This window comes from Mus caroli, chromosome 6, assembly GCF_900094665.2.
Source record: "Mus caroli chromosome 6, CAROLI_EIJ_v1.1, whole genome shotgun sequence".
Taxonomy (NCBI): Eukaryota; Metazoa; Chordata; class Mammalia; order Rodentia; family Muridae; genus Mus; species Mus caroli.
Window position 1 is genome coordinate 4,694,773 of NC_034575.1, and position 24,687 is coordinate 4,719,459.

A 24,687-nucleotide genomic window follows, 5' to 3' on the forward strand; every position below is an offset into this window, starting at 1 on the left:
AGGAAGGAAGGAAGGAAGGAAGGAAGGAAGGAAGAAAGAAAGAAAGAAAGAAAGAAAGAAAGAAAGAAAGAAAGAAAGAAAGAAAGAAAGAAAGGAAGAAAGGAAGAAAGGAAGAAAGGAAGGAAGGAAGGAAGGAAGGAAGAAAGAAAGAAAGAGAAAAGAGAGAAAGTGTTTCAGAAACTGGGACCTGGGACAGTGAAGTCTGGAATTGAGCTAGAACTCAAGAGTCAAAGGGGATTACTAGTTTGAAGCCAACTTGGACTCTAAAAATACTAATAGTGGTTCAGTAATGAGTAAAACCAGTGTGCTTTACAAAATATTTCATCTTCCATATGTTCCAACAGCTAGAAAGATTTTTGTCAGGCTTCACTCATAATTTCTTACTATAAAAAAATGTAGGTATGTGCTCACCTCAGTGACACATACATAAAGACAACAGATAGTAAGCTTGTAGAACCCCAGCTCCCATTCCATCGCAGAATCTGTGCTTCTCTTGTTGATGTTCTCCTAGTCCTGTTATGTTAGCACATAACAAATCCCCCTTTGTTAGAAGGATAAGTGAACCAAAGAAAGAAATCATTAGGTCTTTATGAATGGGATTTCCCAAAAGCAGTGGATTCGTTATATTTATCATAGCTGTGACCTCATGCCTGACAAAGAACTGAAGGGAGGAAGGATTTCTCTGAGCTCACGGTTATGGGGCACACAGACCATCAAGGTGAAGAAAGCACGGGGAAGGGGGAGCAGCTTGCTCTGAGAGAAGGACTATGCGGCAGTGTTACACCATGTTGACAGCCTGGAAGCAGACACCTAGAGCCACAACCTGCTAAGCTGTAGCCTAAGCAATGTCCCAACTGCTCAGTCTTCTCAGCTAAGTCTTATGGCTAAAACCTCCCAAAACAGTTCCAGCAGCCAAGACCAAGTATTCAGAAGGATGGGCCTGCAGGAGACAGCTCACATTCAACCCATGACACAAAGGGCTAGAATTTCAAAAACTTGCAGCTTACTGGCCTGGATAAAAGCTGTGTTCATGCAGCTAAGAATAACACAGAGCTGACCAATCCTCTAAACAGGGTGTTTGGAATCTGTCTGAGGTAGTTTCCATCTTTTTCGGGTGGTTTTCCTCTGCCCATGATGACTGAAATGAGTAAGAACTGGCTGAAAACCCTGCGGTGTGTTTTGATGCTATAGACCGCATTTCCCACTCTCCATGATAAGCGTTCTTGGTTGTATAGTCTCCTGTCCCAGAGTTTATTAATCCTATGTGACTAGATGGGCCCGCTTTTTTTCTTTAAGTGTTTTTCTTCAGGCACATGCTAGCCTGTCACAATTTAAGAAGAGGACGAGGTTCACATCGTATCTGTATGTATCAGAATTTACCTGAGTCTATTAGAAGCCGTAAGCAGCTAATTTATCTAATATTCTCCATAGCATCCCAAACTTCCCCCATTTTGTTGATTAACTGTATCAGCACTGACATAATAAAAATACATTGTATTTATCAAACCTTTCCGATGGCATTTTAAACTTTGATGTATGAATTACTATGACTCTATGTGAGGTTTTGGGGTTTTTTTGTTTTTGTTTTGTTTTTGCATTTATTTTCTAGCTTCTTTCAGTGTCTACCTGAAACTTCTGTGAATCAACATCTATTACTGCTAATTAAGTCATGCTGCTTGTTTTAATTCACATAGTTTTGTAGATTCAAATATAGCATAAGGTGGAATGCCTGATGCTTTGGTGGGTTGTGACAGGAACTGGAAATAGCTATGTAGCTGACCCCTAGATTTAAAGGATGCTCGCATTTTGAGAAAGGATTACCTAAAGAAAGAAGTCTCATTTTCTGAGTCAGTCATTTCACAGTTTACTGAATGAATTCAACCTTTGAATTCTTTTTTTTTTTTAAGTCCAGATTTTATTTCCCTCTCGGTCCACCCTCCTACACATCCCATACCTCCTCCCTGCCCCCCTGTCTCCAGGAGGATGTCCCCACCCCCACCCCACCAGACCTCTACACTCCCTGGGGCCTCCAGCCTCTTGAGGGTTAGGTGCATCAACTCTGAATGAATACAGACCCCGCCGTCCTCTGCTATAGATGTGTTGGGGCCTCATATCAGCTGGTATATGCTGCCTGGTTGGTGTTCTGAGAGATCTTGGCGAGTCCAGGTTAATTGAGACTGCTGGTCCTCCTACAGGGTCCTATATTGAGTGATCATGACCTTGTACTATACTAGTAAACTGATGTCTAACTAGTGTGGTCATTGCATTAGCTCTTTGTACCTCCAAGGTCACCATTGTCATAGGGCCTTCCTTTCCCTAGATATAAGGGTGCACATAGACTATAGCAGCCAATCTTTTAAAAGCTTCATTTAGTCCATAAAAATAAGTGGGGTGCAGGGGAGCCCTCTTACACTTGCTTAACAAAACTATTTTCTGTAATGTAGATAGCAAGTTGCAATCACGTTATAACATTAATAAGTCATAATAATCTTTTATTAGAAATGATTTTCACAAGTATTCTCCATCCCTAAAGTTTATAAGTGGTATCTTAATCTTTATTTTCTTCCTGTCCTTGATTAAAATACTATGCTAAATGAATACCAGTGTCAGCTGTTTCCTAATTGAAGGGCTGTCTCCTGAAACTCTCTTCTTCCCCATCTTGAGTTTATTACCTGAGTCACTTTAAATGCTTCAGGTTCCACACTTGCCAATGTTCTGCTAGCAGAGGGTAACCATGAAAGCAAAGCTGTCCTTAGGCAAGTTATTTTCATTGATGCTTTTTTGGGGGGGATGATTGTGCACTAGACAGGTGTTCTCTTTCATATGGATGCTGATAAAGGCCTAGCTGCAGTGTCACCTGTTACCACCCTAAGATGGGAGACCCCAAGGCCTGTTTCTGTTCACTGACACATGCCATATTCCCCAGCCTGCAGTGTACTTTGTTGAGCTTGTTCAATCAAGTACAAAGTGCCAGAAAGGTAGCATGCACTTGACACGATGAAAGGTACAGAAGATGATGTCCTCATCCTGAGCACTGATGACACCATCTTGACCACCAAGACATGAAGTGCCCGGTAGTTTGATGACTGACGACCTTGAGAAGACTTGGAGAATCCCAAACAGCTTAGCTTAGGCTGTTTATTTTTTGAGGAGGGCACAAATCTACCTTGCCTAAAAGGCTTGTTTTGAAATGCAGCAAGACATGACAAGAATGGTTAGGTGGTGGGGGAGACTTCATTGAGCACTTTCAGCATCTAGAAATGTTATGTCTGTAAGGATGGCCTCCCTGCTACCTGTCTCCTTTGGGGCGCCACTCATAACTGAGTCTGCTGTCCCAAGGGCCAGGTGGTACCAGTGTCATAGAGCATCCTCAGTACACCCCTAACTCCATCTCTGTTTTGGTTGTACACTGTCCCAATGTCCAAGGCATTTCTGTTCTGCCTGTGCACATCAGCTGCTCTCTAGGAAGAATGACATTTGCCTACTATGTCAAAAGCCCATAGCATCCTGATTTTCTCAGTTTTCTACTACTTGTTTCCGGATTATATGACATAGTAAGATTCAACCCTTTTCTGACTCTCTAAGCCAGAAATGGTTAAGGGCTGCCTTCCTTGTTTGTCAGTTCTACAAGTTTAGTTATTTACCACTCCAGCTCAGGTTAGATGTATATTGTTTCTACCATAGATAGTGCTTAATAAATTCTATATGAATGGACAGACAAATATATGAATAGATGGAAAATTGAAGTGGGGCTGTGGCTGTCTGTTACCCTTGCAAACAGCCACCAACTTTAAGATTATTGTTTTCTTAATGGAATTATACTGTAGTTTCTAATGAAAGTTTTATACCAGGATACCCACATCCCATTCTGTTCCCCTTGGGATAAAAGTTTACAAAGATGGATGTGGTGGGTTGATAGTTAGTGACAGATTCTGATTTGGGCTTACAGTTAGGAACTCCTTTCCAATGTGAGGCACAGTTCTAAGTGCTTTCCATCTATTGTCTTTAGAAACTTACTATGTGTCAAAGGTAGAAAGGATATGAGGCAATCTGGCTGCAATATCTATCACCTCATTGACCACAGAGTTATTGTGGCTGATCTGATGAGATGGCTGTTCCCTTCTTCCCCCATCATTCCACTTGCATTCCTCCCAAGGCTGCACATTTCTTCAAAGGGGCTAACCTTTTCCAATAGAGGAGGACTCTTGATAGGTGAAAGGTAAGCAAGTAGCAGCACTCCCCTGGTAGAACTTCCCCAAAGCTCTCATGGTCCTAAGGACAAAGCAGTTCATCTTTATCAACCAGCAAATGAACATATAGAATTTGGTATAAGCCTAGAATGGGCTGTTGATAACCACAAAAGGATAAAGTTCTTATTCATGCTATAACATGGATGAATCATAGAACATAAGAAAAATAAATAAAATCAGCTGGGCACAAAAGGACAAATACTGTTCCACTTACATAAAATAGGTAAGAAAGTTCAGAGAGCTGGCAAGTAGATTAGAAAGTATGACGGATGTAAGTGGTAACAAAGGAGAGTAGAAGGCTGTGGGAGGTGATAACTGTAGAATTGGTTGTCCAAAAACATTGTACATATGATTATATAATTATATTAAATTGTACATTTAAAAATTATTAAAATAGTAGGTTTTATGTTAGTTATACTACATACTAGTTAGTTTTACTAAGAGAATAAGAGAGTATGGGGTGCTTGGCCCTAAATGGAGCATCTGTGTCACACCTAGGTTCAACAATCATCATGGAAGATGGGATAGAAAGAGCCAGAGGGTCGGGAGAATCTCTGTGAAACACTTCCTGTTATGTCAGCCCATTTAAACACATGAACTCGTAAAGTCTGTGGCTAATGCATAAGACTGGTGTGAGATCATGCTAGTCAGAATACCAGAACAGTGGAAAGAAATTTGAAGTTCCACACCTAGCTGAGAGGCTGGTAGCATTTGCTGAGTGCTGGAGAGGAGAGTCAGTTTTCTTCAGGGAGATAGTCCTGTGTAGGCTGTTCATGCCTCCAGTGGACTGCCGATTATGTCCATGCACACACCGGCAGCACTAATTGAACTCCGGTTACCACAGAGCACAGGAAGTTGGAAGGGGGTGTGGTGGAGGAGGTCTGGGAGGAATTACTGGGTGGACTGAGGTCTGATTTTTGTCAAAGTATATTGTGTGTGTGTGTGTGTGTGTGTGTGTGTGTGTGTGTGTGTGTGTGAAACCCTTAAAGAATAAATTTAAAACATTTTTTATGCCTGCTTGGAATGAGCACATCTGGAAAAATCTCCAAAAAAAGAGGTTAGGCCAGAGTTTTTCAGTCTGGGAGTTAGCGTCTTGAATGAGGTAAGTCTTTGTCTTCATGAGCTCTCCTGTGCCTACCCTTGATGGTTAACAGAATCCCTGGACTCTACCCACTGTGTGCCAGCATTCACCACACTCTCTTCTGGTTGTGACAATCAAAAATGCTATCAGCCAAATGACTTTAGGAATAGAGATTCACCTCCAATTGAGAAACAGGATTAGGTTACCTGTGGGTTTCAGAGCATCTTTTCTTAGCCATTCTCTGGCCAGCATGTATTGTTGAACATGGTCTTGTAGCCAAGACTATGAGCCACAGGTAACTGAACTAAATTATCACTGATTATAAGACATTCATACTATGCCAAGCCAACTGTATTAGTGTAGGTTCTATAGAGGAACAGAAGCCAAATAATGAAGATAGATGATAGGTAGGCAGATAGATAGATAGATAGATAGATAGATAGATAGATAGATAGATAGATAGATAGATTAAAAAGTGGGTTTATTAGGCTGCCTTAGATGATACAGTCTGGATAGTCCAACAATAGCTATTTTCATAGCAGAAAGACCACAAATCTTGTTACTAGTCAGTCCAAGCTTGCTACCCCAATATTTCCAGTCTGGCACTGAGGACCTAGAGGATTTCTGGAGAGCCACTGGTTTTCAGTCAACATTAAACACCTGATGCTGGCTCAATCAAGGGATGTAGCAGTGGCAGCATTGGAGGAGATAAACTTGCCAACATGAGGGAAGGGAAGCAGCCAAAAGCAATCTTCTTTCTTCTATTTTTCTGGAAGATGTGTTAAAGATGACTGGTCTATCTCTGGAACACACTGCCATCTTTAGGGTGGACCTTCTCATTTCAGATAGTCATATAAAGCCACGGTGGCTCGCCTTTTAGTTGATTCCAGATCCAGTCAAGTTGACAACCAAGATCAGCACATAACTGAGTGACTGTGTATTCTCCCTGAGTGCTTAGTATTTAGCCATAGCCCTTTGTAGTTGAGTAAGACCTGAGGGTAGGTGATGACAGAGCAAGAGAGGAAGAAGGAAGAGCTTTACCTCAAGCACCTCAGCCAAGAAAACTGGCTCTTGACCAAGTGAAAGCTAAGGACCGTATCTCTAAGTGATATCACCACTACACAGGAAATGCCCCACAGCACTTAATGTTTGTCATAACACAATTCAATCCTGTGCTACTCAAGAGTGGGGAAACATTCTGAAACATACCTTAGTAGGCCATTTACTGTTATAGAAACGCCAGTGTACTTCATAAACCCAGGTGGTCCAGCCTGTTGCTCCTAGGTTATGAACCTACTGAGCTGGTATTACTGACTACTGCAGGCAACTGTAACACAACAGTGAGTATTGACACAGCTAAGCATTCTGAGCACAACATCTTTTGGTAAAGATGTTGCATATTTGATCACACTGTGAACCTCTAAGATTGTGTTATTTACTAAAGAAGAAAAAAAGAAAAGAAAACTATTCTAGTTGTAGGGAGTTTCAGCCCTCACCACACACCTTTAATCCCCCTGGCTGAAATACAGACACAGATGTGTACAGCCCTTAGTACACATCTTTAATCCCAAACAATGAAGGTAAAGTTAGTTTGTAGAAGGATGCAGCCATATTTGAAAATGATATCTAATTGAGGGGCAGACAAAGTGTTGAATCAGAGAAAGATTTAACAGAATAGGATATTCCCAACTCTCATGAGAAGAGAGAGGAAAGGAAGTCTACTTAAAGGGGCAGTATAAAAAAAGAAGAAAGGAGGCAGTTTTTAACCAGGACAGTTATAGAGGGACAGGTTGCAGAGAGAACAATCTAGACATAGGTGAAGTCAGAATGAGCCAGATAATGAGAAGGAGCCAGAAAATTAGAATATATTGCCAAGCAGAGCAATTCAGGACAAGCCTCAGAGATGACAAATAAAAGTTACTTTTACAAAAAGTAGTCCATTAGAAACATCTTTTTTTCAAAAACAAACAAACCAAAAGACACAGCTTCATGAATCACTTACCACTGGTGCAGGCCTGGAAGTTGTGGCTGTGCCAGTGAGTAGCAAGATGTGAACGTGAAGGCAAGGAAGGCCTAACTGCACTGCTATGCACTTGAAAAGCAGTGCACACTAAATTTATTTTAAAATATCTTCCCCCATAATAAATGAGCCTTAGCTCTTTATGGCTTCTGTACTTTATAAACCTAAACAATGTATCCTACCCCCTTAGAAGGTCTTCAAGGATTGCAAAATCTTTTTCAAAATCCCTCCTGAAGGACTTGACTTGTCTGTGACTGACTTACAGTTAACTTTCATACATTCTAAAATATTGATTAAAAAATACAAGGTTGTAAACATGCAAACAAGTGGCAGGTATTCGCCACCAAGACTTACGTTGTACATCTGTGTGTGCCCTGCTTTCATGTGGCCAGCAGCACACTGGGCTATTTATACCAGTGCTGCCACCAGCCTGCATAGCACTTCAGTGTCACTGGGCAGCAGGAAACTTCCAGCTCCCTACAACAGTCCACTGTGACATATTTGTTTTGTTATTGACTCAAATGTTATAGAGTGCAAGGCTCTTATTCAAGTGAAAACTTTGTGGAGGGAGTGGTAATGAAAGGCAAAAGGCACTCCTGTACCTTAAGGAGCTCCTCAGAACAAGGAGTGTTTCAGAGAAAGAGGAACTTTTTTTTTCCTTAAAATGAAATGACATGGGACATGTAGGATAGGAAAAGTGAGTGGATTTTTGATTCTGCTGGTGGTCTTCAGTGGACTTGTCCCTCTGGCTGTTGTTCAGCCACTAACCATTTCAGCCCATTTCCTCTCATTCTCTCCACAAATGAAGCATATTGTTCGCATCTCATCAGTTCCTTAAAAAGATGCCTTCAACAAAAGAGCCACGCTTTTCCTTTAGGAAACAAATACCATTAGAAATACAGCATTGAAATGCTTTTCATTATCATTAGCTACTCACATCACAGAATAGGATGCATTCCAAGAAAAATAACTGTAAAGTTGTTAATATTCCATTAATTCCATGAGGATTTCCTATGTGCATACAACATGCTTTGATAACACTCACTCTCTCCCTCCTCCCCCTAACTAACTCCTTCAGAATCATAAGAATTGATACACTCAGTTCCTTGACTTTGGACAAATTTTATAATCTTGTGGGGACTAAAGTTTCTAATCCTTGAAATAGAGATAACGTTGACTTTATAGTATTGAGATGATAATTAAAAAAGAGACTGTTTTCAAGGACTTAACTGAGAGCAGAGTACTGAGTATGGGTACCACATGGCAGCTACTGGCAATCGTGGCTGAAAATGCTATTTCATGCAGCAACTTTGTTCTCATCTCAATCCATCAGTATATGAAGGAATAGCTCATATCTGTGTGGTCTGAAAGGCACCGCTTCCCTCAGAGGTTGCTCTAGTTGAATAGGCGAGGATTCGCTGGACCTCTTCTAAACCAGACCATGGTACTTATAAAGCACAAGATACCTACAGTCCATCCAAAAGAGTCAGACTGGACCTGTCCCTGAGACCTCTCCACAAAGTTACTATTGCCCACCACGTACAGTAAATCCCTTAATACCTGCTCATCAGAATCTTCCTTGGGAAGATGGTTCTTGCTTTTTTGAAGAACCCTTGTGGGGTCATTTGAAGAGATCAAATCTATTATTTAATACCTATTGTGTATAGTATAAATTATGATAGAGTCCCTATCTGCACAGAGTGGGTATTCCCGTTAGTAACTCTCCTCTTCCGTACAACCACAGACCTCATAAAAGCAGTAAGGGATGAAGATTGTGTTCTGGCTCCCAGTTCCACGGTACAGTTATCATGGCGGCCGACATGGCTGCAAGCCCTTGGGGTGATTGTTCACATCCAGTCTTCCCATGAAGGAGAAATGCACAGGGCTGTTCAGCTCAGCACTGTTATTCAGCTCACGTTTTCTTTCCCTAATTCAGTCCAGGACTCCAGCCCATGGGGTGGTGCCAGCCATTTCTGAGTCTTCCCAACTCATTTAACCCCCTCACAGGCACACCCTGCAGCTTGTCTTCTAAGTCATTCTAGAGCCTACGAATTTGACTGGATTAACTATCTCATCGAGAATCTGGTCATTTTGTCAACTGGTACCCTCTTATTGGAAATTCTTTGTTTGGCTCAATATACACTGAGGGGGGGGGGGTTAAGGGGGAGGGGTAAGTCCACCACTTTTCATCCAAAGCTCTTGATCAACTTAAAATATAACTTCAATGTTATACTGGTTGATGTCCTTCAGAGAGTAGTGCTCATGGTTGCCTGGTGTCTCAAGTGGGGAGTGTGAAATAAGAACTGGCTATACTCCTGGACACATGATGCAATTGTCTACTGGTTTGAGATAAATTATTCATAGACAAGTTGGTTACTATCATGGAATAGACAGAGATAGACACTAGATCATTTTTGAGAGTGAATATTAAATTTATGGTTTTTTTTTTTTTTTTTGCTCTTGAGAATGGCCCTACTGTTCAGTTAAGATTTCTTCGACACAGTAAAACTGTAGTTACCGATGGGGAGAGTGAATATATGATTCTGTGTTTTATATTTCTGACACTTTTCCTAACTCTTAACATATATGTGAGGTAGTAATGTTAAGGAGGCACAAGACAGCTATCCCTAGCTTTATTTTCTATTTCTTACTTAAATATAGCTGGCTGTCATCACTTCCTTAGTGATGGCTGTGATTTAAAAAATCACTACAGCCATTTGCTACAAAGAAGCTGTTCTAAACTAAATTTTGGCTTAGGTACTGCTGATAGTTCAAACACATGAAGAGTCCTGAGAGCGTTTTACAGAATGTTCATAGCTAGGCTATGTCTAGTTTGTCTTCTCTGCCACTGTACCAAGTCCCACCTGGCTTGGGGGTTACACAGAGACAAGTATGTGACTTGTAGCTACTGCAGCAGCTGATGTTCAACTTGGATAACCAATGTCCTTTACCCATCCTCTCAGAAACATATATTCACAAACATAAGTCTTCTCAAACAGTTCTCTTCCCATCAATGAAATTCATTTGTGCGTCCTCCCCCTCCTTACCTGCAATAGTATTGATTTTATAATATGTCAGCTTTGTTTAACTGTAGGAATGGAATTGTCTGAATATAAAGCTAAAAGCACTGAAGTTGTGAAATGCCAGTCTTAAAGCTCTCCTGCCAACAATAAATCCCCCTTACGGCCCTCTCTGCACACCACATCGATTTAATAGCCCAACTAGCCTTTCTGCACACCACATTGCTCATTTAATAGCTCGGTTAGCTACCCTCCATCCTTTACAGGAAGCTGTTAATTATGGTTTCCTGGGTTTTGCGTGGTTGTGTTCAAGTGTTCCTTTCCTTTTGAAATATCTGGTTCATTTTGTTCTCTATATTTCTCCTCTTCCCTCTATGGCATGATGATGTAGTTGAGGAGATGATGTAGTTGACAAAAAATGGTCCCAAACTAAAAATGTTCTAAGACTTAATTACCTTAGAGTCAGGGTTAAAACTTGTTGTCTACATTATCTGTCCTTTGGGGGATGGGGTGGGTAGTAAAATATAAATATGAAATCATACCCACGGTGTGTAGTAGCCTGGCTGGCCTAGAATTCACTATATAGAAAAAGCTGACCTAGAGTTTGTAAGAATCCTCCTGCCTCTGTCTCCCAGGAGCTGGGATTAGAAATATATTCCACCCCACCCAGTTTATGGTGTATTTTATCACCAGAGTAACTTAGTGACTTGTTGCTGTCTTTGACACACCTTGCAAAGGCATGATAAATTTCTCCCTGTAACCCATCCCTCGGCGGAGGCAAATTCCCCACAGTGTTGCTTGATGAGGGCTGAGGAAGCTGAAGTTGAGTGTTTCCCAGTTCAGAATGTGCTTCTTTCCAGAGGCTGTCTTGTGTGCAGAGCTGGCTGAGAGGAGCTTGGACAGCCATGCTGGAAGTCTGGCTAGGCTGGCTGGGCCGGGAGCAGTGAGAGGTCAAAGCTCTGGTTGATTTCATGCTCCTCTGGCGTGCCCCGCAGACTGTAGCCTCCACCCAGAGATGCTCTGGCAAGTGTGGGAGGCAGCTGGACAGATCAAGAAAGGCCTTTTGTCCCTGCTGTTCTATAGCAGGCCTTATTTAGAGCAACAGATGCAAATGGACAGGCTTGACTTCCATCTCATGCAGAATGGGTTTAAAACCCCAGGGCTTTGCCTCCAGTTTGAAAGCTTTGTGTAATTATATGGAAGTTTTAGAAGTGTGTAGAATTTTGTTGGTTTGGTTTGGTTTTTGTTTTGGTTGGTTGTTTTTTGGAAGCTTTAAAGAGAAATCTATGCTTTCTCCCTAAAATAAACCACTTAACTTTCATTTTAATGCCTAATACTAAATACCTCTGTCTCTATGTCCCTCGGTCCCTTCTTTCTTCTTTAAATAAAGATTACCACTAAGAAGGTTAACAAGGAAGTGCCTGGGTGATAGCTTAGCCTTGCAGCAAGAGGACCAGATTTTGATTCACAGAACCTAAGTTTTAAAAGCCGAGTGTGGTGGTGCACACTTGTAATCTCAGCTCTAGGCAGGGCTCAGGGGCTTGCTGGTCAGTCAGCCTTGCTTATGCAGAAAGCCCCAGGCCAGCAAGAAACCAATTTCAGAAACAAAGTAGATAGCTTCTGAGAAATGATGCTTAAGGGTGACCTTTGTGCGCTCAAACATGCACAGACACATGGACACAAAAGCGTGCAAACAACAGAAAAATGAATGTTAATAAAATCATGGGAAACAATGACTTTTTCCATCTATTTTTATGTGTTGTTGGAGACAACCATGTGATGTTTTCATTCAATCTAGGAGGACAAGTGGATCTGGGATGGTATGGAAACCTTCAGCTTTAGAAACTGTATCCAACATAATCCAAAAGGGAAATTAATTTTTCACTTTGAAGATGTTCACTAGCATAAACACCAAATTATTGAATAGCTGAGTCTCCTGAGAAGTGTCACCTGTCACCTGATACTTCCCAATGGCTCCTGGAGTAGGAGCCTGTCTCTTTGTCCTGACTTTAGACTCTGCCTTAGGAGACCATTTCCCAAAGCGGTTAGAAACAGCATATTGTTTTATTAGGCACCAACTTAGAACCATTGTGGAACCACTCGAAGTTGTCCTGTTTCCTCCAAACTCGAAAGTAGTGGGTCTGTTGAAAACAATGAGAGTTAGTGCAGACAGACTGAGTGGAGATGGTACTATTGATGGTGGGGTGATCTGCAGCCCTCCAGGACAGCAACTGTGAGCATCAGGCAGGTACAGAGACAAGCTCCTAGGGCTGGGTTGTGGAAATTCAGGGCTCACCTAAAGGCAGAGCAGTAAATAAGTCATTTTAATCTTAAACTTCACAGTAGGTTTGAAAGTAGGTATAATTTAAGTTATTCATTTTCTATGATGACCCATATTACAGTATGAATTCTTAAAGCTTAAAAGAAACAATGGATTTATGTTCAGAGCAAGCCACTTTCTGAAGAATTAGAAGGTGACTTGAAGAATAATTTTATACACACCTGACTGCTTTCTTTCATAGACCAACAGAATCAACTAATCTGGACCCTTGGGACTCTGAGTCTAATCTTCAACCAAAGAACATACATGGGCTGGGCCTAGGTCTCCCTGCACTTACATAAAAGATGTACAACTTGGTATTTATATGGGTCCCAAACAACTGGAGCAGGGGCTACCCCAAAAGCTGTTGCCTGTCTGTGAATATGTTCTTCTAGCTGGCCTGCCTGACTGGCCTCAGTGGAAGAGGATGTATGTAGCCCTGCAGAGACTTGAAGTGCCAGGGTTTGGGGGATACCTATATGGTCCCCAACTGCTCAGAGGAGAAGGGAATGGGAGGATGGGGGAAGGATTGTGGGAGGGGGTGACCAGGAGGGGGCAGTGAGCAGGATGTAAAATGAATAGGTAAAATTAATTAATTAATTTTTTTAAAAGAGAGATTTCTGAGGGAGAGGGGAGACTGCCTTCTTCCATGCCCTCCTGTCTCTTGGCTTTAAAGGGATGACAGGGGCCCCGCTACTCCAAGCTTCACCCTTATCCCTGACTCATTGCAGTTAAAAAAAAAAAAATAGCGCTGGAAAGATGACTCAGTGAGGGGAAAGACCATGCTACACATACAGACCTGAGTTTGAATCTCCAGAACCCATGTGAAGACAGGTGCGTGTCTGTAATCCTAAGGCTTCGGTAGAGAGATGGAAGATAGAGACAGGAGGCTCTTTGAAAGCTCATCAGCCAACTTGCCTGGCATATTTAGCTGTGAACACCAAAGAGACATTGTCTTAAACAAGATACAAGGTGAAGACCAACACCTGTAATTCACCATGTATAATTCTCTGACCACACATGTGCGATAGCACACAAACCATGGCTGTTGCCCACTTGGATTAGCACACACGTGTGTGCATGAACATACAGCCAGCGTACAAAAACTCACAGATAAATGCCCTGCTCATGGTGTTCAAGACTAGTAGCATACGCAGACCATGCCATGAAAAGACCTTAGCAATGCAGATGTTTTCAAGTTTCCCTGAAACAAAAATCCCCAAGCACAACTGTAGTCAAACTTGACTGTGTTTGACGGAAGCAGTGTTTGCTTTCAAGACACAGAGCTCCACGTGGGTGATGCTGAGGATACAGCTGATGTTTATGAGGTGGGTGGGTATCAAAAGCTGAGCGGGTGACAAAAGTCAAAGTAGAAAAAAAATAAGTCATCTTTTTTCTGTATGTTAACTTGGAAATAATTATAGACACTAAAATGTCCTTGAATAGCTTTGTTGGTATATATTTAAAAAAATCAATGAAAAATCTTCAAAAAAAGATATTTATGGCCAAGTTATGGTAAAAGAACTTTTGGAAACTTTTCATCTTCAAAAACAAAAAAAACTTGTGAGGGGGCTGGAGAGATGGCTCAGCAGTTAAGAGCACTGACTGCTCTTCCAGAGGTCCTGAGTTCAACTCCCAGCAACCAGATGGTGGCTCTCGACCACCCGTAATGAGATCGGATGCCATTTCTTGGTATGTCTGAAGACAGCTACAGTGTACTTATATATAATAAATAAATAAATCTTTAAAACAAAACAAAAAGGTTGTGAGTGGGTGCTTGTGTGTGTGCGTGTGTGTGTGTGCGTGAGTGTGTGTTGTGGTGTGTATAAAATAAAGTTTAAGTTTTGTCAAGTTAATTTTAACAGTACATCTACTAAATAAAACAAATGAACCAAATGGCTTCAGGTTTAGTTAAGAAGGCCTGAGGAGTTTCTGGTGGTTACGTATGTTACGCATGTGGACTTGTTTGTAATCCTTTCACTCTGAAGCCCTGCTAGCGCCATCTTCTATATTGAAAGGGCTGTTTTACAGATTGCCTGTAACCCCCAACTCTGCCTGTGCTTCTGTCCGATTCTTAGAGGGCTCTTAATGAAAACTGCTCCTAAGGAATCTTACTTGCTCTCTTACCAGGATACTCACAGAAGTTGTTGTTCTACTCCTGAGGTAACTCAGTGAAGTGATTTTAAAATTAAAAATAAAAAACCAATTATAGAGGCTTGATCCCATAAGTCATGACAGGATGCCTTGTGCTGATGTTGTTAGACCATGCATTTTATATGTGGAGCATCACAGATTAAGAACTGCTCTTCTGCTTTCTAAAGCAGAGGCAGACAAGACCCTGTCTGCTACAAACTAATTAGATCTTAAATCCACACCTTGGTTTGTTCCTAGACTTCCTGGAGGTGGGTAAATTATCTCAAAATCCAGCCATCTGCCTAAACTAAAGAAAGAAAGAATATCAGATAGGGTCAGTGTTAAACTTTGGAGCCATGAACAGGTAAGTGGGCCACTCAAAGAGCAAAAGAGAGAGGCTGTGTTATTATACTGAAGGGAGAATGTAGATACGGACCCCAGAGTGAGCAGCAGGGAAAGGGAATTAAAACTGACATTTGGCATAAAACCAAGACCCTCAAAGAAGGGTTACTGTAGCCCCAGGTTGACGTTTTCCCAGCAACTAGAATATATTCCCCATAGAAAACCACTTGCTGGCTATCTTGCTGAATTCTACACACATAATTAAGCAAACAACAGGTCACAAGAAAGGCCAAGAAGCACATGAGAAAGTAATTTGTCTATATAGAACCATCACAGATAGAAGAGCTGCTTGTGAAATACTTAGAGAAATGTTTAAAGTCAAGATAAAGAGCAAGCAATAGAAGACTGTCAGCAGTGACCAGGCAGTTAGATGTTAAAGACAGCTAAGCAGGCTGCCATAATAGCAAATACGTGAATATCTGGGGACAGTGAAATGCAGCTGTGAATAAATTCACCAAAATATAATCTGATTTCTAAAAAAGGATGGTATAGAAAATATTAGAATAGTTTAAAATGTCGAGGAGGAAATGAGAAGTTCTGTCATAGATCAGATCAAAGGCAACAGAGGGACTAAAGCTCATCAGAAAGTGGGGGTAGCCCAGCTTCTCCCCCAAAGCCTTAACTTTGATAATGAGTCCACTGTTTCCCAAAGTGTAGTATGACCAAGAATGATAAGTAAAAGGAAAACTGGCACCTAGCTATTAAACAGGAGTTCTGTGGAAAATAGAGACAGTTGTTAAGATAGTCATAAAGGAGAATGATCACACACAAAGAAATGATCACTCCATGGGCTGCAGACTGCTCAGTAGTGATACCAGACAATAGAAGGCAATGGGATACTATATTTAAGTCTGGAACTCGAATAGCTACAGCCTATCAAACATGAAAGTAAAGAAAGGCATTTTGAGTGAAACACAAGATTAGTTCATCAAAGCACTTGCACTGTAATGGCCGTAAACCTAAGGGCAATTTAAAACCATGAGTTAGTTGTTTGATGGCAATTTAAGAAAAAAAAGTCAATGGCAAAAAAGAGTTTGAGAAATTTTTATCTGTTTGGAAAAGATTTTTTTTCTTTAGGGTATTAATTGAGAAATCAGAGTGGGGGGCTGGAGATATGGCTCAGTCATTATGAGCACTGGCTGTTCCTCTAGCGGACGCAGGTTTGCCAACATGACAGCTCACAACAATCTGCAACTCCAGTTCCAGGGGATCAGTGACACCAAGCCTGCATGTGGCTCATATTTAAATATATCTCCAAGCAGAATAATCATAAGAGAAGAGAAGAGAAGAGAAGAGAAGAGAAGAGAAGAGAAGAGAAGAGAAGAGAAGAGAAAAGAGAAGAGATTGATCGGAGTGTTTTTAAATAATTAAACTGGGTGTGGTGGTGCATGGCTTTAATTCCAGCACTAGGGAGGCAGAGACAGGCAGACCTCTGACTTCGGGGCCAGCCTGGTTTATAGAGAGACTTCCAGGATTCTTAATTCAAGGCTACAGACCATTATTGTGGAGAAGTGAAGCCAGGAGCTTGAAGCAGCTAGTGACATCACAGTCAAGAGCACAGAGTTGAGTGGTTAGTAATTATAAAAACCAGACCATGTCCAACCAGAGTCTCCTAGAAAGGTGATGAAGCCTCTGCAGAAATGACCAGAGGCCACCCGAGATAGGCAATCTTTCACTGGAACTCTCTTCACAGGTGATTCCAGGTTATGCGAAGCTGACAAAACTCTCCATCATACATGTCAAAAGCAATATTTTCATGAAACTTTACTGTTCATAAAGCTTTAAATCTGAACCAAGTGCCTGTCCTAAATATTTACAGAACCAGAAAATAGACACCAAAATAAGGCAGAGATACAAAGAGAAGAGCACAGCTCTAGAAATGGAAAACAAAACTACAATGGGAAGACCAGGAAAAAGAAATTTCTATTTTGAAAGCGCTGATAAAATAGACTATTCTTTAGCAAGGCTGGCTGGAAAGCAGGGAAGTAGAAAAGGTATAAATCTTTAAAATGTGTACACATGCGACAGCAGCAATTGAAAGCAGAATGCTGTGAGCATTTTTATTCCAATACATTTCAAAGCTTAGACAAAACCATTATTAGGAAAATATGACTTACCAAAATTGATTTAAGAATTTTTAAAAACTCAAATATTCCTAAAGCATTTGAACTTACAATCTTCTAAGAACCGGCCCATATAATTTTATAGATGGAATTTTCATAGCATTCAACAGCTAATTTCAATCTTCTAATGATTTATGTTGTAGGACTGAGGAAATAGCTCAGCTAGTGGGATGCTGGCCCCAGCATCAATTAATAATAATAATGATAATGATAATGATAATAACCACCCACCATACAACAAACACACAAAAAAAGAATGAACAAGAAAAAAACCCCCACTTTGGCATAGTGATTATACTTGAAATCCCATTGGGAGGTAGAGATTGAAGATCCCTGGGATTCACTGGGCATATAGACAGTGTCTATGGAACAATACCTGAGAGTTTGTCCTCTGGTTTCCATATATACACATGCACTTGTAAGTGCCCCTGTACACGCACATGCACACCTTTATTTACATGCAGCTTTAGGTTGTAAATAGAAAAAGAAGTACTCCCAAAATCAAAAATAATAGAAGTATTACGAGAGAAAGGAAAGTCCAGAGCGGTTCTTCTGAGGCTGACTTGAACTTTTGAGTCCTAACAACCATCCTTTTAGAATAAATGCAACCGTGAATACTGAATATGAAAGAAAATAAATTCTATAACCTTTTCTTGGAATGAAAATAATTAAGAACTCATGAATGACAAAATAGGCTGCCAAGTAATGAGGCAGTAGAGAAACCAGGGTCAGGAAATGTTTGCTGGTTAATGTTGAATTACTATAATAGAATGGAGAATAAACAAAGGCTTGAACTATGGTGTCAGAACCAGTTGTGACTACATGCCAATGTTTGAAACTCCCATATATAGAGAATAGCTAACAACAACAACCAAAAAAAAAAAAAAAAAATGGAGCTTGTCTTGGTCCCTGTTTTGTTTTTTGAAGAGACACCATGACCAAAGCAACTCGTATGAAAGAAAGTATTTAACTGGAGGCTGGCTTACAGTTTCAAAGGTTAGTCCCCTGTCTTCTTTGCAGCACGATAGCACACAGGCAAACATGATTCTAGAGAAGTAGTCAAAGGTTCTACACCCTGATCTGTAGGCACAGACAGACAGACAGACAGACTCTGGGCTTGGCATGGCCTTTTGAAACCTCAAAGCCACCCCCAGTGACACACTTCCTCCAACAAGGCCATACCTTCAAATCCTTCCAATCCTTTCAAATAGTTCCACTCCCTGGGGACTAAGCATGTAGGAGCCTAGGGGGCCATTTTTACTCTAACTGCACAGACCTGAACGTAGAAGTTGAAGAAAATGATGTTTGTCTTTGCACATTGGATGAAGAAATCGATATTGTGCAAAATTAAAACTATTCTGTGTGTGTACTGAGGATTAAACTTATAGCCTTCCTTATGGTAGAAACAGAATTTTAAACATACAATAAATGTCTATTTCTGTGTAAGGATGCTATCCTTGAAAGACCAGCAAATGGAATGGATTCTCAAAGCAAGGTTCATTCGGAATGCAACTCACATTCCCAACTCCCCGTCCTCTACTCCTTCAACAGACAAAGCATGGCTCAGTTCCACCAAACAGCAGAACAGTGGAATAGCACCACAGTACCGGAATCAGAGTCGAATACAGCCTAACCACAGAGCAGCCTTACTTAGCAGAGTGGAAGGTGTGTGCCTGGAAACTGCACACAAAGCAGCTTATGCAAATGCAAGAGAATCCAACCAAACCTTGCCCCACTCACTGCCATACACAAGCAGTCTTTCAATTTCAACGCCTTCTGTTTTCTTTACAGTATACTAGATAAACTTGCTTTCTTTCTTCTTCAAACTAGAGGATGAATTCTTTCACCAACCCACCATATCTTCTGCTACATTAGCAACATATCTACAAAAAAGACAAGGGAAAAATGAATTTATGTAAAACCCATATTTGATATGAGATAACGTTTTAAGGCTTTAGTTTGTAATTTTAACCATGTGTCCATCTGGGTATCTGTGAGTATAGGCTTGCTTTTTATTGGAGCGTTGGCAGTTCTGCATCACGAGAAGATCTCTGGGCCATGACAGACATGCACATGTCAATTTCTTAGTGTTCCTGGGGAACTGGCATAGCTTTGGTTAAGAACCTCTGCTCTAACTACATGTTTTTTCTCTTAAATTTAGAAAAATGTGAGAGAATTAAAATCCTATTTACCTAAAAGTCATCTGTTTTCAAGTTTGAGTCTTGTTTTATTAAAGCAAACAACAGTAAGTTAATATAAAATAAACCTTATCTGATGCAGTCATAACATATTAACTCATTTGTTAAATTAAGGAAGCTAAAAATAAAATATACCCAGTCATTAGTGTGTTTTTAATTATGACATGCATGTAGCAATATTTTTTAGCCACTTTAGGCATGCAGTTCTGTGGTATACCTGCCATCCACAGGATTGTACAGCCATCCAGAACATTCTCATATTCTCTAACAGAATGTTATCTCAGTGTAAGCTATGTACATTGCCCGATGGCATTTCCCAGGTTCTCAGTTTGGGGTTTGTATCCTTTTTTAATAGAGTGGGCACCTGGGTTCTCTAGGCCACCAGTTTTTCATGGACCACAGCTGTGATACACTTGCTAGGATTTCCAGCTTTGATTCTCTTTAAAATGAAAGAATTGAAAGGTACTTGGCAAGGGCCAGGCACTCCAGAGCCTGGTTTTGTGTCATTGTCATTTCCTACCTGGAAGCAATTTTTGAATTCCCTTATACTTTCCTAGTACTCTTAGCATGTTCATCCATTTTATATTCAGTCAAAATTCCCCTTCCTGAGTTTGTATTCTACCCATTTATATAACATGTAGCTGTGTTATACAATTCAAAACTATCTCTGAGTTCAAGCGCAGATGATTTGTGGAAAGTAGCCAGCTACCTAGCTGAACTGAAGGAGATGGAAGTGGGGGGACATCTGGAGAGCTGTCTCCTTGCTGTGAGCATTTCGAGTGAAGGCTGTTGTTGACAATGTGATCTGGCAAGTTGAATATTATATTAAACTAATAGATGAAAAGTAGCATGTATATCTGGGATGATTAATTTTACATGACAACTTGATGAGGCCACAAGGTGCCTAGACATTTAATTGAACATTATCCCGTGTGCCTCTCAGGACACTTCTTAATGCAATCCATACTCAAATGAGTAGATCGAGTGTAACAGACTGCCTTCCCTAATATGGATGAACCTCACCCAGCCAATTGAAGACATGAGTAAAGCAAAAAGGTTAAATACAAGGGGTTTTTATCTGCCTGGGTGCCTTAAACTGTGATGTTTTGATCAAAACATTAGCTTCCCTGGGTCTACAGCCTATTGGCTGCAGCCCTCGAGATTTTTAAATTGGCTTAATCCAGCGAGCCAATTTTTATAATAAATCTCTTTTCATGTGTTTTCATGTGTGTCTGTTAAAAAATATCTTTGTTGTATAATTTTATTTCGTTATTTATTATTATGAAATGTTAATAATAGGGGAAGCTTGAATGGAGCATATTTAGAATACTGCTATGTTTGCAACATTTCTCTAAACCCAAGCTTACTCCAAAATATAAATTATGTTTTAAAAAGTAGTACATACATATGATCTCTCTTGAGTCTTTTTTTAATTATAGGGCTATTGGTCACAAAATGTTAGCCATATTTCCTTCAGAAATTATTGTAGCATTTTATAATGCCTGACTTTTAAAAATGAATATTGTAACATTTTACTAAACTGGGGAAGTCCTACTTTAATACATTTAAGATTCCTTGACAAAGTGACCCAAAGGCTGTCAAACTCCAGATCTATTTGCTGTTAGTTTTTAATAAAATATCACCCCCTTTTGGGTTTCCTTATGAGTCCAGAGCATTTTCTGATGAGACTCCAAGACTACACAGAACTAGGAAAATAAGCCAGTAGGAGTAGTAGTACGAGTATGTTGGTCCTGGCTGTCTTGGTCCATTCAAGTTACTATAACTGAATTTTAAATTACTATACCGTATACCACAACTAGATGTCTTATAACCACTAGAAATTTATCTCATGGCTCTAGAGACAAAGAAGTTCCTGTCCAGAGAATAAGCAGATTCAGTACCCCTTGATGCCATTTTCTGGTTCATAGATGACCACGTTTCTCTGTGTGCTCATGGCAGAAGAACAAGGGAGCTCTCTCGGGTCTCTTGTACTGGAGGGTTAGAGCAGTAATTCCATTCACAAAGGCACCATCTTCATTTCCAAACCACTTTCCAAGTGGGCTTCAACCACCACCCCTTGAGGATGGGTAGGATTTCAGCATATGAATGGGTGGGGTCACAAACCTTCAGTCAACAACACTGTCTGCTGGGAGCTTTCTTTGACCGTTATAATCATGGAAGGGAAGGGTAGACTTTTGGCTTAGTTCTATGGCTCTGGATAGTTGCAGTAATTGGGACAGAGGAGCAGAGAACTGTGCCTCTAAATCAAAGCTGAGCTTGGCATGTGATGGCTAGAGGGATTCAAAAGTTCTTGCTTTATTCTTTTTCTCCATTTGTCTCCTGGCTTTTCTCCATTTCTTTTCTCTTTATTTTTTTTTCTCCAAAAGCATGACTACTTTGTGTCTGGGAAAAGTACCATCCTCATCACCGTGTTCCATCAGCTGGAGGAGTTCCCGTCCATCTTCCTGGGGTTGACTGTTGAGTGCTTGTCGTGACTGGAAATGTGAACGTGAGCATAACGACTGCACTTAAGATGCTGTGCTTTTCAAGTTCTTCCAACTCTTGTTACCTTTTTTTCCTCTGTTGGTTTTCTTGCTCGGGCTTTTTCTAGTAATACAGCTTGAGGCTGATTGCTTTTCTTATGCATCTTCTTAATGTGTCAGCTGTACGCTCATTCTGGTGTTTGCATGATGCACAGTGAATGTTTCCCTCTTAATTTGGGTGTTTTTATTTTTAAGTGATGATAATCTATATAAGTGTTTCCCAAACTTTGCTAGGCATCAGAGTCACCTGAAAAGCTTGTTAAGAAATTGGGAGTCCTAGGATCCATGTCTCTCACATGTACATATGGAACAAATTCAAGTCAGTACATAAGGAACACACAAACATCCAGGTGATGCTGCATTGATGCTGATATTCAGGTCCAGAGACCACACCCTGATTCACTGACCTATACAGCACAAAATCATGAAGTAACTGTTTAATCCCCTGTGCAGGAGAGAAAAAAATTACCATCTATAAATTTCCAGAATTTAGCCACAAAATAAAAATAACAGAAAGAATGTGGATATTTTGTTTAAATTTTAAGGTAAAAGAGTTTTTCCCTTATAATTATTTTCTTCAACGGAGATAATTTTCACAGAACACAAGTAAAGTTAAAACTGATAAAGAAGGGAAAGCTATTGGTTAATTCTACCAGGGTATGTAACAAGGTTAATTATGTATGTACATCTTGACGATCCCCTTGCTGGGTGAGCCACCTCCAGAAATACTTGCCATAGAACTGAAATAGAAATGATTACATGAGTAAATTATCACCCACACTCCTTGCAGGCACCATTTCATACCACAAGCCTTTTCTCTCTTCAGGGAATAATGGTTTTACATTTTACTTGTGACGGCACTCTAATTGCCAAATATAATAGGGGCATTATACTGAAAAGTTAAAAGATTCCAAGTGAGAAGATAAGTCAAATATAGTAATCTCATCCACCAGTGAATCTTTAAAGCATGCTCCTATCTTCTTCCTCCCACCGCCACCCCCCCAATCCTAAGCATGCACGCGATCGCAGAAATGGAATAGCACAGTCGAGAAAAAATAACAAGTATTCTAACATTCTACTAGCTGTTGATTCTAGCTATGACCCGTTGTCCAAATTTGGCCAAGTGCTTATTTTTAGAAATAAAATTTTATTGGAAAATAGCAATGCCTCTTTGTTTGGCTGCTGTTACCAATGCCAGACCAACCATGTGGTCTAAAGCCAAAAACATTACTCACTATTGACAAAAAAAAAAATGTTATTGACCCAGTCCACCTATTCACTTAAGTGAGAAATCTGTCCTGAGGATTGAAGGCTTCTCAAAGAAACACATTCCAACAGAGGCAGCATGAAAAGGCCTCGACTTTACTAACTCCTGCCCCAACCAAAGCATCAGGACTTTAGAGAAGAACGTTGGTATAAGCTTGCATCTCATTACAGTTTTCAAAGACCCCTTTCAAATGGCACAGGCACCGTTGAGTAAGTAATAAAACAGAAGTTTGCTTTGATGTTAGTCCAAAATGTATAGATGACATATTTCCACACACCTATGAAGTATACCAGTAGCCCAAGACTGGGGGCTGTTTCTATACTAAGTCCATGGATGAAAGAATTAATGGATTTTTTTCTTTTAGAAAATATACTAGCATTACATCAGGCTGTATTTTCTGATGTGCAGAGCCTACAAAATAAATCATGATTGGTGGCATGAATTCTGATTTTTCTCAAGCTAAAGTCACAAAACTGTCAAAAGCATGTGTGACTGAGCATGTGTCTGTAAGTTTATGTACATTTACATTTTATATCCCTGTTTAAAATAAAATTATATAATATTGGTAGCTGACCCTTGGTGTCTCTCATTTACACATAAAGGGAAATATATGTATTTTGTGAACAGGAACCTAAATTCTGTTGTTTCATGTATAGCCTTGTACAATGAATTCAAGTGCTTTCTCAAAATAAGCCATTATTTGGTGTTTTTTTTTTTATTGGTTTTCTCCTTTCTGCCAAGAAACAACTGTATATACAAGACACAACTGATATACAAAGCAGAAAGCAGATCTCAGTCTGATGGGGGTGGCTGTGTCATCACATAAAGACATGCAGTACAAGGTTGGGAGGGCTGGACATGGGGTGGGTGGGCACTGGAGGTGTATTTGAGAGAGCCTTGACAAGAGAACAGGCACTTGCCACGTAGATGTTCACACTCCAGAAGATAAGCCATCAATTTTCATGTCAGTGCTCTTGAGAGAATTTTCAAAATTAGTATATGTTCATTGTACACAAGGATGGGTTTCATACAAACACTTTCTCAGGGGCTGGAGAGATGGCTCAGGGGTTAAGAGCACTGACTGTTCTTATAAAGGTCTTGAGTTCAAATCCCAACAACCACATGGTGGCTCACAACCATCTATAATGACATCTGACATCCGATACTGGTGTGTCTGAAGTCAGCTACAGTGTACTTACATATAAATAATAAATAAATCTTAAAAAACACTTTCTCTTAAGTGTATCATGTGCTCTGATCATATTCACACCATAGTACCCTCCCCTTCCTCCCCTTATCCATTCCATCAGACCCCTTCCTTGTCCAAAAT

At 40.4% G+C, this 24,687-nt stretch overlaps 1 protein-coding gene across 1 annotated transcript in view; it reads left to right on the forward strand.

The window, feature by feature from the left end:
• The window catches only part of Umad1 (UBAP1-MVB12-associated (UMA) domain containing 1), a 194,037-nt gene extending 170,108 nt beyond the window's left edge, over positions 1-23,929 (forward strand). The window contains exon 5 of the mRNA XM_021164346.1: positions 21,935-23,929. Within this exon, the coding sequence (XP_021020005.1) occupies positions 21,935-22,022 (88 nt within the window). The 3' untranslated portion in view covers positions 22,023-23,929. The remainder of the gene's footprint in view (positions 1-21,934) is intronic.
• The last annotated feature ends 758 nt before the right edge of the window (positions 23,930-24,687 follow it).